The 12,676-nt window shown below is 41.3% G+C and overlaps 2 protein-coding genes across 2 annotated transcripts in view; one reads left to right on the forward strand and one right to left on the reverse strand.

Moving 5' to 3' along the window:
• Positions 1–3,534, forward strand: part of LOC109920854 — a 174,135-nt gene extending 170,601 nt beyond the window's left edge. Inside the window, exon 16 of the mRNA XM_048593994.1 lies at positions 3,502–3,534. Coding sequence (XP_048449951.1) covers positions 3,502–3,534 — 33 coding nt within the window. The remainder of the gene's footprint in view (positions 1–3,501) is intronic.
• A 644-nt stretch (positions 3,535–4,178) lies between these two features.
• LOC109934055 (protein WWC2-like) overlaps positions 4,179–12,676 on the reverse strand; it is a 226,189-nt gene continuing 217,691 nt past the window's right edge. Inside the window, exons 21-22 of the mRNA XM_048594002.1 lie at positions 10,717–10,910; positions 4,179–5,078 (exon numbers count right to left, since the gene is read on the reverse strand). Coding sequence (XP_048449959.1) covers positions 4,179–5,078; positions 10,717–10,910 — 1,094 coding nt within the window. The remainder of the gene's footprint in view (positions 5,079–10,716; positions 10,911–12,676) is intronic.

Genomic DNA, 12,676 nt, shown 5'->3' on the forward strand with positions numbered 1-12,676 from the left:
CTCCTCTGATGCTGCTTGGCCTGCTGTGTTCATCCAGCTCTACACCTCGTTATCTCAGGTTCTCCAGCATCTGCAGTTCCTATTATCTCTGTATAGTTTGCAAATTTGTTTTAAAATCATATTGTGTTTTGAGATGTAACGTAATTCATACAACAGATATCTACAGTCATCAAACATGAAGCAGAATGTCAAGGAGTTAGATGTGATGAGTAAAGAGTAAATAAAGACTATCATTCGCTAGATGGCAAACTACAACTTTCAGTCTGCCTGTCTGGAAAGGCAGGAAGCTCAGGCATGGCACATTGCCAAGGAGAGAAATAAAACAATCAGAGGGTAACATGCTTCTCATTGCCTACCAATCAGGTATCACTGGCAGATATCTCAGAGGATGTTGCTTGGGGTTTTTAAGGGGTGGATGAAAAAATTTAATAGAGGTAGAAATTAGTTGCAAAATGTGTGCAATACAAGATAAGGATTCAAATATAGTTCAATAAGGATGAAAAGCACTGACAGGTACCATGAAGCTACGTTTTTCCTCACTGGTCAGAAAACCTGCCAAATTCTCCTTCTTAAAAACATGGTGCCATGATTAATTGTAGAATGCTTACTGTTGCCATAGGTAAGAATAACTAGCTGACCACATATCACTTCCTGGGTCTGTCTTAATGAGCTACACATTGCCTGAACCAACAGAGCTAATAGGGAACCATAAAGCTTTTACTCAAAAGATGGCCCTAAGCAAAATTAGGTGTAATGTTAAGCGGTGAAATTATATTGATTTCTATCAGTTGTAATAGATTCAAGCCATGGTTAAACTTAATGTAATTTGTTCTTTGCTTATTATAGCATATGCTATAGCCAAGAAACACAATAAATAACTGAAATGAACTTTAAGGTGCCATTAGTTAACACTCAATATTTTGAATTATGCAATATATTCAAAAAGATCATTAAAAACTTAGTTAATAGGCTTTGTGTTTTGGATATTCTCTCAAAAGTACTGTTCAAATTCACTTGTGACTTCCCACTCCAGGAGCCACTGCTGTAAATATGGAAAAATTTCTTTCGTTCATTTTAGAAGATGAAATCTTTATTCTGCTACAGCTAATGCTCTTTAGAAAATTTAAAGTCAATCAATAGAAACAACTTGTTAAATTTGGAAGAATGGTGCCAAGCACATAGAACTGAACCATTGCAATTACACCAACAGAAATCAGACTTGTATTCTACTTAATATAAAAAAAGTGATTTGCCTCCAATAATATTGACAATTTCTATATTTACAGAGTCATTGTGTGGCACCCTTGCCTTGGAGATCAAAATTTACATATTGCAGTGGTGAGTCTATCTTTTGGCTGGATAGCAATGGGAACCCAGACACAGATCTTTCCAGGAGACCTGTTGACATTACCTTCCAATCAGGCAAGGTTCCTGGTTCCACCAGGGGCAACTTCGCACTGAAAATCCCAAACAGCTGTCAGCCAGAGGCCAGCAGCTTTCCAATATCTCCATTGCTACTGGAGCAGTGGCTTGCGTTGATACTGCAATGGGGCTTACCCTAAAGAAATTGCCACTGCAGACCCCTGGGCCAAAAGGAATGAGGTGAGATTGCCAGAACCAGTCAGGGAGGCCCCCAGTGAGGGAGGGAAGTTCGGTCGTTGTCAGGAGAAGATGGTGTCTTTCCCCAGGTCCATTACTTGCCTCTGGCAGGCCCTTTCATCGGGCTAAGAATGTCCAAAGAGTGACCTCCCAACACCAGGCCACAGGCATGGCATTGCCAGGATTTACTTGGTGAATTGTTTACTGTTCACATGACAAGACCCATCATCTCTCGCTGTTTGAAACCAGTGGCAGGAAATAAGGACCTTAAAGTTGCCACAGAAACCCTCAATTGGCCTTTTCTGATTCTCCTCACCTTCATCATGCTGAGGGGTGTAGGCCAGGGGAGGGAGAGGTGTTGATGGTTAGGAAGGTAACAGGATCTCCACACTGTACCTCCCCAACAACTCCCCCTTCCCCATTATATCCGCCCATCCTTCCTTCCAGGGAAGCATTAAAATCCACTCAATCTTTACAGGTGTGCGCAAAACAATGTTTTGGCACATTTTAACACTGCCAAGGAAATCCATGTGTTGAGTTGGCCAACTGATTCTATTGTTAGATACAATGGATAATTAGTATTGAATAGATGTGGGGGGAGTCAAATTACACATTGAACAAATGTTTCATCTTTACATATTCAGTGAAGGAGTAGGAAGCTTTCAATTTCTGAAGAGCTGCTAAACCACTTTCAATGGATAATGTGGGATGAAGCTGAAACTGATTAAATATTTGTTTTGGAAAATCCATTGTTTGGAATCCTCAGAATTTTTTGTATGTTTACGGGATGCAGGAGTTATTGGCTAGGTCAGAATTTGTTGTCCACTTCTAATTGCCCAGAGGGAAAAGTTAGCCACATTGCTGTGGGTCTAGAGTCACATGTGGGCCACAACAGGTAAGGATGGCAGATTTCCTTCCCTCATGGGCACCAGAGTCTATGGGCAAAATGGGCACCGGGATTGCAATGAAAGATCAAGCTGTGCTGCTCGGTCTTGATGCAGACAACACAGAAACTTCATGACGGCATCTGATTTAAATGACAGTTTAGCAACCAAAGGCTCTGTTGGGTGACTGCAGGCCTCAGCAGGGGCATTACTTAAAACCAAACTATGCTGCTTAAAGCCAGCCTGAACTCCCGAAAGGTTGGGAGCATGAGGTGAGGGTTTGCATTCTGGATGGAATGTATGTGGAAATATTTGTGGAAGAAGCTCTCAGCAAGACAGAGTGAATTATGGCAGAGGAGAAAGAGTATACTCCAAAGTTCTTAAACACAACATTACAGGCCCTAATGTTACATTACAGGCCTCCCCACGGGGAGATGATGGCCTGGTGGTATTATCACTGGTCTGTTAATCCAGAGACTGAGGTAACGTTCTGGGTACCTGAGTTCAAATCCTGGCATGACAGATGGTGGAATTTGAATTCAATAAACATCTGGAAATAAGAGTCTAATGATGACCATGAACCTGTTGTTGATTGTTGGAAAACCCAATCTTGTTCACTAATGTCCTTTAGGGAAGGAAACTGCTGTCCTTACCTGGTCTGGCCTACAAGTGACTCCAGACCCAATGTGCTTGACCCTTAGCTGCCTCTGGGCAACTAGGGATGAACATTAATGCTGGCCTGGCCAGCGACACCCACATTCCATGAATGAGGAGGAAAGACAATGTCTGTCCACCATAGGCCAGAAGCCCCTCTGACAAACTCCAAGGTGACAGTGGAACCACATAGTCACCATCATCAATGTGAACAAGTATCACCACAAGGTCCTGAATAAGTTAAATATACCAAAATAAGTTAAAGATTTCTCACATGTGATCAGGGATTTCATCTTCAAACATCATTACAACTAATGGACCATGAGTCTCAGGCATTGTTTAATTTTTCTTTATTATTTCACAGGAGATCGGTACCAGCCATTGTTCTCCATCCTGAATTGCCCTCGAACTGAGTGGCTTGTAGACCATTTGAGGGAGCCATTAAGAGTCAGTAACATTTCTTTAGATCTGGAGTCACATGTAGGCCAGATCAGATAAAGACAGCAGATTTCTTTCACTAAACGGGTCTGTTGAACTACATCAATTGATGGTAGTTTTATCATACCATTACCGAGACCAACTTTGAATTCCAATTTTGTTGACTGAGTCTGAATTCCACGGTGGGATTTGAACCCGTGCCCCATGAGCATTTGTCTGAGCCTCTGTCTGACTAGTCTTGTCTTGTGACTCTGGCATGACACCACCATTTCCCCCAATCAAATTTCCAGACGTTCAGCAATAATATAGATGCCATAATGCTGGCAAAGTTAAAAGATGTGTGACAAGACATGCACAGCCAGCAGATATACAGAGAAAGGAGGGGGTTATGCTCAATATTTTAAAAAAGTATATCCAATCAGTATGGAGTGACACTTCACGCTAATGGGACATCATAAATTCCTGTTTCTAGAGACAAGTCTGTTTACAAGAAAGAATGATCAAAGTTGACATATTGGAAGCTATACTTTACGTCCTTTGTGAGAACCTATAACATTTGATGTCACACACATCTGAGGTTTACCTTGAATGGACTTCACCACCTTACCTCTCTAGCAGCATTGTTGCTTTGAGATCTTCCTCCACACTGACAATAGACATACCCCACGCTTTGTGTAGCAAAAACTCAAAATTAAAAAGACAGTCAGCTATCAGGGTCGATACTTGATTCGACCTCAAAAGATGGTATGGAATTCCGTTCAGCTTCCGTAGATTAAACATACGGTTGACTTCAGAATCCTTTTCAAGCACCCAGGCCAGAGGGTGACCGTTTGGCTCCTCTTGCTGACTACAGTTGTTTGATTCTCCTGGGAGAATAGTTGGTTTCCCCAAAAAGTAGTTTGCTATGGTCATGTGTAAAGCTAGTTGGGTATCACTGGATAAGAAGTACCTCTTCAAGCAGGTAAGTTTCAGTGCTGAATGAGACCAGTTAAATGTATAAGTGTTGTCTGTCCTGCACTCTGTAATGTGGATGTTCAAGTCTCTTAGAAGTTTCATCCAAAGTACCAGAGGGAACTTGGGAATTGAGACATTTTGGAACTGCTGGATCTCCTGCATGACCACCCGGTCCAGAGATAGCAGGTCAGTCATTTCAACCAACGTGATGCCATTTCTTGACAACGTCAGCAACCCCACTACTTTCTTCACAAGCTCTACTCCGTGTTCCTTCTCCATTCTACTAAGAATGGCTGAATACAACTGATGTAGACTTTGGGGCAGAAATATGTCTGAGACTGGGATGGAGGATTGCCAATTGAGGGACTCCCTGTATGCACACTGGAGATAGAGAGGGGTAGGACAGGCAGAGCAGGCTTCCAACAGTAAATGCAGCTGGTCAGTTGTAAGTCTTCGATGGTCTTTTTCCAACCAATAACCTATTATTTTCTCTATTTCAGTGGTGCTGAGTGGTGGCACATGAAGAATGTTCCCATGTTCTTTCAACTTCTGTTAAAAGAGTTGAGACTTTATTGTAAAACAGCTTCATTCCCTTCTTAAATCAATTCAACAACTTCATTGATAAAAACATTTTTATCTTCACATTCATCCATGGTAATCACTGACAGGATGCAATGGAATATTAAGACAAAGTGGCAAGATTTCATTCAAAACAGAGATGTAAATGCACAAATCAAACAAGACTGAGTCTGTGGTTAATAATGTTTATGGGACATTGGGCTTTATAAATAGAGCACCAAAACAAGGAAGTGATGATAAACCTGGATAAAACACTAGTTGAGGCTCAACTGGCATTGTGTCCAGTGCCTTGGGGACCACACCAGAGGAAGGATGTGAAAGTATTTGAGAGGGTACAGAAAAAAATCATGAGTATGGTTCCAGGGATGAGTTCCTCATTGATAGATTAGAGTGGCTGGGAATGTTCTTCAGAGAAAAGTGAAAAGGTATCTGATGGAGGCATCAAAATTGAGAGGATTCTGGACAGATTAGGGAGAGAGGAACTGTTGGAAGGATTGCTAACCATTGGGCCCCAACTTACCGCAGTAAAATACAGGAAATATACAGCAGATCCAGCACATTTAAGGTTAGGAGAAGTTAGCAATCTAATCAATTTTGATTTTGAGCAAGGGGTTGTAAGAACAAAAGGAAGATCTATTATAGGGTGAGAGACAGGAGAGATTGAATGACACAGAGTTAGTCCTCCAGCGTCAAAGAGAATGGTGATGGGACAAGAGAAAAGAAGGAGCTAAAGATGTGGTGAGAATAGGTGTGTTGCTGACTGACAACAAAAATAACATGCAAAGAGAAAGAAACAAAATGGAGGATAGAGTTTATGATCTGAAATTGTTGAACTCAAATGCTGAGACCCAGTGGTGCCAAATTGAAAGGTTTTGTTTTTCAAACTTATGTTGAACTTCACTGTAACAGAGTAGGCTGGGGACAGAGATGTCAGCAAAGTGGAGACTGACAGGCCCCCTGACGCTCAGATTCATGCCTGTGGACTCAGCGTGGATGTTCCACAAAGTGGCTGCCCAATCTGCATTCAATCTTCCCAATGTAGAGGAGACCACAATGAGAACAGCAAATACAGTAGACTACATTGAAAGAAATAAATGTAAATTACTGCTTCAGCTGGGTGGTGGATTTGAGACTCTGATCAGTGAGGAAAGAGGAGGTAAAAGGTAGGTTTTACATCTTCTGTACTCATATTGAAAGGTGCCCTGAGAAAGGGACAGGGTGATTGAAGAGTGGACCAGGGTATCATGGAGGGAATGATCCCCTCAGTACTCTGAAAGGGGAGGCAAAGATGTGTTTGATGGTAAAAGGTGACACATTTTACAGAAATTAGCTGTTGAATAAGGAGATTGGTGGGTGAGAAGGAGAGGACACAGGGAACCTCATCATGTTTTCAGAAGAAGGGAGAGGGTGTGAGCAGAAATGTGGCAGCCATCGATGGTTAAGGTCGCTATCAATCATAATGGAGGATAATCCTGAATTTAGGATAAAAAGGCAACATCTCAGAAATGCTGGTGTGGAAAGCTGCATCACTGGAACAGATATGATGGAACTGGAGGAACTGAGAGAATAGAATGGAATGAAATGTGAAGAAGTACAGTTGTGACTGTGAGAATCAGTACGTTTGTAACCAATATCAGTTATTAGTCTACGGCCAGAAATAGAGACAGAAAATTTGAGGAAGGAAAGGGAAGAGTCAGAAATGCACCATGTGAAACTGAGAGAGGAACGGAATTTCACAGCGAATTTCCAATCCAGGATGAGGGTATGAGGTGGGACCAATACAATCAGTATACCAGGAAAAATAATTAAGGAAGGGGGCCCTGTGCAGTATGATGTGTTTCACATATTCCAGAAAATGACAGGCAGAGCTAGGTCCTTTACAAAGGAACAGTTTTTATTTGGAGGAAGTGAGATAAATTAAAGAAGATTTTTTTTTCAATGACAGAATAGGTTTCACCAGGCAGGATGCCCAAATTGTTCATGGAAACCGATTGGGCATCCATCCAAGGAAGAACTGGATAGCCTCATAGCAGTCTGGAGATAGAGAAATTTGACGTCCATGGTGAAAGTGGTGGTGGTCAGGGACATGAGACTGAAACATTTCTAGTGATGGAGGAGTCACTGACGTAAGTGGGGAAAGACTGTAAAAGGGGGAAAGTGAATGGAGTCAAGACAGGAAACATCAGCTTAGTGGGGCAACCAGGTTTAAACAATAGATCTTCCAGGGCAATGTGATTTATGATCTTAGAAAACAGAAATGAGCTGTACAGGGTTAGGGAATTGGGGTGCGAAGTCATGGAGGGAAATCGTCCTCAGTAATGACATTAAAATAATGTGTTCTAAAATTTGCAAAATTTTATTAGTTATCTATATTTTCTCTATTTCCCCGTTTCTGCATCTCTCCATTTCACACATTATCCTATTTTCACTATTTCACTGGACGAAATGAAATTAGTGACTGTTTTGGCTTTATGTTTGTTGTGGCGTCATGGCCCAGCTGGAGGTAGGAGCAAGTGTCAGAGAGTTAGCATTTCCAGATTTGACATCCAGTTCCACAATTTTGGATTTTATGACCTATTTTGTTCTGTTGCCTTTGCACGTTTGTGTCCTCCAAGAAAGGTAGGAGAGGGAGGCAGGTTGTGCAGGAGTCTCCTGTTGCTATGCCCATCTGAAACAAGTATGCTGTTATGGAAAATGTAGGGGGTGATGGACTCTCAGGGGAATGTAGCACTGACAGCCAGGTTTCTGGTACTGAGACTGGCTCTAATGTAATGAGGGGTACGCCAGGTTCCAAGCAATTGATTGTGAAAAGGCACTATCTAGTCAGAGGCACAGACAGACATTTCTGCGGCTGACAGCGAGACATCAAAACGGTGCGTTGCCTCCCTGGTGCCAGGATGAAGGATATCTTGGAGAGGGTGCAGGATATTCTCAAAGACAACAAGGACCAGCAGGAGGTTGTACACATTGAAACTAACACAGGACATAGGAAGAGATAAGGATGAGATTCTGAGGAGAGAATATAGGAAGTTAGGCAGGAATTTAAAAAGGAGATCCTGACGGGTAGCAATATCTGGATTACTTCCGGTGCGACAAACTAGGGAGGGTAGGAATAGGAGGATAGAGCAGATGAATGCGTGGCTGAGGAGCTGGTGCAGGGGAGAAGGATCCACATTTTTGGATCATTGGAATCTTTTGTGGGGTACAAGTGACCTGGATAAGAAGGACAGATTGCACCTGAGTTGGAAGGGGACTGTTATACTGGCAAGGAGATTTGCTAGAGCAGCTTAGGAGGATTTAAACTAGTAAAGGACAGGGGAGGGGGTGTGGTCGGGACCCAGGGAAATAGTGAGGAAAGAGATCAGTCTGAGACTGATACAGTTGGGAAAAGGAGTAAGTCAAACAGTCAGGGCAGGCAGGAACAAAGCAGAGAATGAGGCAGGACTGATAAATTAAACTGCATTTATTTCAATGCAAGAGGCCTAAAAGGTAAGGCAGATGAACTCAGGGCATGGTTGGGAACATAGGCCTGGGATATCACAGCAATTACAGAGATGTGGCTCAGGGATGGACAGGACTGGCAGCTCAATGTTCCAGGGTATAGATGCTATAGGAAGGATAGAAAAGGGGGCAAGGGAGGAGGGCGAGTGGCACTTTTAACTAAGTATAATTACGGCTGTACTTAGAGAAGATATTCCTGGAAATACATCCCAGCAAGTTATTTGGGTGGAACTGTGAAAGAAGAAAGGGATGATGACCTTATTGGGATTGTAATATAGACCCCTTAATAGTCAGCAGGAAATTGAGAAACAAATTTGTAATGAGGTCTCAGTCATCTGTGAGAATAACAGAGTGGTTATGACAGAGGATTGTAATTTTCCAAACATAGACTGGGATTGCCATGGTGTTAAGGGATTGGATGGAGAGGAATTTGTTAAGTGTATACAAGAAAATTTTCTGATTCAGTATTTGGATGTATCTGCTACAGAAGATGCAAAATGTGACCTGCACGTGGGAAATAAGGCAGGGCAGGTGACTGTGGTGTCAGTGGGGAAGCAATTTGGGGCCACTGACCATAATTCTATTAATTTTAAAATAGTGACGGAAAAGCATAGACCGGATCTAAAAGTTAAATTTCTAAATTGGACGGAGGCCAATTTTGATGGAACTATTGAACTATATCAGAACCAACTGTACCATGGTCTTTTTCCCAGGGTGAGGGAGTCCAAAACTAGAGGGCATAGGTTTAAGGTGAGAGGGGAAAGATTTAAAAGGGACCTAAGGGGCAACTTTTTGAGGGTGGTGCGTGTATGGAATGAGCTGCCAGAGGAAGTGGTGGATGCTGGTATAATTACAACATTTAAAAGGCATCTGGATGTGCATATGAATAGGAAGGGTTTAGAGGGATATGGGCCAAATGTTGGCAAATAGGACTAGATTTATACAGGATATCTGGTCGGCTTGAATGAATTGGACCGTAGGGTCTATTTCGGTGCTGTATATCTCTATGACTCTATGTCTCTAAGTGTGGGAAAGAGGTGGTGTGGTAGAAGTTGGTGTATATGTGGATGACTCTCTGAGATAAGCTAAAATGTAACTGTGAGCTCACGATTGCCCATGTGCTGTAAGACTGTTCCAAGAACTGTTTTGTGCAGTAGTGTCTGTTGCTCATTCATCTTATATATATGATTAATAAAGACAATAGTCAGCAACTTAGCCTGCAGACTTTCAGACACAACAGGTTTGTCCCTATGTGATTATACATTCAGCTCACCTAAAAATTTCTGCAACTCAATGTCTACATTATTTACATTCACGGCCCTGGAAATGATTAGACTATTACAGTTATCATTTGACCAGGCAAATGTGGCCAGTAACGCTGGAGGCCGTGTGTTATGAAGAGGATACCTACTGCTGATCACAGCACTAAGAAAGATGCTTCCATGTAATCACTGGATAACTACTAGTGTATAATACAGCCCTTCATCTCAAGGATTTGGCAACCCAGAATTAAAATCTCTGTTGCCTCTTAATATAGATTAAGGATACTTTCATGGACAACATGCTGGTCTCTTTCTCTATGGAAAGATGAATCACAGAATATTTCTTGGACCATAATGTTCATAAAATTGAACACATTCAAAAATAGTATTCACACACTGTACAGACCCACTCTGTAATAGACAAAGTGCATTTCTGTTCTCTAACAGACTAGGTTATGTTCCAACTATTGTATGCAGCATATTTTTAGTCATTGGGCAGAACAATTCAACACTTCAATGTTTATCTTAACAAAAAAGGATTAATAAAATAACATTTTGTTCACTACATTATCAGAAAAGCATCAATTTTGTAACCAAACTTCAAAAACTCCATTTAGTTTTAGAGTTATTTAAGATTTACTGTGCTGCACTGATATTTAGCACAATAAACACCAGATTACAAACTGGTGATTCATAACCTTTCAGTTGTTTTTTTATTGGCTTGTAAGCATTGAATGATTTGGGATCTAAACATAGCCACACTCATAAATGTGTCCAAATTGATTTGTAGAAACTGTATAGTGAGTCAAATTAGTCAACCTTTGTCGCTTAGCAGACTTTATTACCTTTAGTGTTGTCTGATCCTCCTCAACGGACATAGAAACAATGAAATAGACATTTTTTGGCAGTTCTCTTGGCAACCAGGAAAGGTTCCAAGCATTGTAATCATCAGATAACTCGTCCAAACCATCCAGAGTAATCAAGAGAGGTTTGTCTTCAGTAGCAAACTCCAGTAATGAAGTGAATTCATTTAGCAACCCTAAGAAATCCTAAGCACAAAGCAGGATTATTTGGGAGCTGAAGGTGTTGTTAGAGATATACAAAATAATATAATCACTTGTTAGACCCAAGATTACATTCAATGAACTGAATTTTGAGGCCTTCTTCCTGACGAAAACAGATTAATAAAAATGGGAGTGTTAAAATTTACCATCTCGTTGTTGTCATCACAACAGACAACCTTTTCTTTTTTCTTTCATGGAATGTGGGCATTACTGGCGATGCCAGCATTCATTGCCCATCCCCAATTTTTCATTGGGTCTAGACTTACATATTGTCCAGACAGACATTTCCTTCTCTTGAGTACTTTTGTGAATCAGTTGAGTTTTTACAATGATCAATGATAATTATCATGGTTACCGTCACTGAGACCAGCTTTATATTCGAGACTTATTAGCTGATTTCAAATTTCACCAGTTGCCTTGGTGTATTCGAATTCATAGCCCTACAGCGTTAGGCTGAGCCTTAGGACCATTAGTCTAGTGACAATATCATGAAACAGACATCTCCTAGGAACAGCTGCACACCCCATTCTGCTGTAGTTCTCTGAGTAAGTACTCCAAGTTGCTGCCTGCCATTATAATGAAGCTCCTTTAATGTCAATTGAACCTCAAAGCCATTTTTGAACTGATTTAGTCAGCATGTCCAGCAGTATTAGGTGGCAATCTGATCTCAGGTCTTAAAAGGTAAATAAATGCCTCTTCATTATTGTGGGGCTTGAGGAAAGTTGCTGTTATTTCCCCTAACACTGTGTTCCTCCAAGGATTACTGGCCAGCCAACCCATTCCACCCATCACTTTACACTTTCAAGGAAATTTCAACCATCCTGTCACATGGTTATAATCTCTTCCAACCATTTCCGTCAGGCAGAAGAGTCAAAAGCTTAAACACACACACACACCAACAGATTCAAGAACAGTTTCTGTCAGACTTCTGAATGGACCTCTCAAATTTTAAATTTAAATGTTGATCTCGCTCTTTGTGCACCTTCTCTACATCAGTAACGTGGTATTCCTCACTCTGCTCTACTACCCTGATGCATTTTATATGGTTTGTTCTGCCTATACTGCACGCAAAACAGAACTCTTCACTGTACCTAGGTACGTGACAATTATAAATCAAATCAAATCAAATAAAACAATCGCGAATCATTACTTCTCCAATGTACAGGTTCCCTGATGAAATTCATAATCATTTTCAATTCTCCAAACCTGGGGTTGAGGAGGTCTGCTGTGTAAAATACTCTTTGAAAACCTCTCCACAGCTGAAATATTACTTAGTCCAATTGGGAGTTTCAGTGTCTGGGGTCTGAGTCCTGAGACACATTGCTGTGTCAAACTCAAAACCGTAGTTGTACTGAGCATCAGATTTTGGAGCCTACAGATTAACATATAGCTCTGTGTCGTTCATGAATTGACAATAAAGGGCAATGAAATTGAAGATTAAGGCTTTCTAGCACAGCTTCATGGTATTTTTATTCACCAGACTGAAGATTGAACCCATTTGATCATCTTAGTCAAATAACTTGAATCAACCTCCAATTATGGTAATGTAAGCAAATATATTGTTCAAGTGAAATTAAAATATGGACTGGGAGAGATAGTAGGAACTGCAGATGCTGGAGAATCTGAGATAACAAGGTGTAGAGCTGGATGAACACAGCAGGCCAAACGGCATCAGAGGAGCAGGAAAGCTGACGTTTCGGGCCTAGACCCTTCTTCAGAAAAAGGGTCTAGGCCCGAAACG

This window comes from Rhincodon typus, chromosome 3 (assembly GCF_021869965.1).
Source record: "Rhincodon typus isolate 14 chromosome 3, sRhiTyp1.1, whole genome shotgun sequence".
Taxonomy (NCBI): Eukaryota; Metazoa; Chordata; class Chondrichthyes; order Orectolobiformes; family Rhincodontidae; genus Rhincodon; species Rhincodon typus.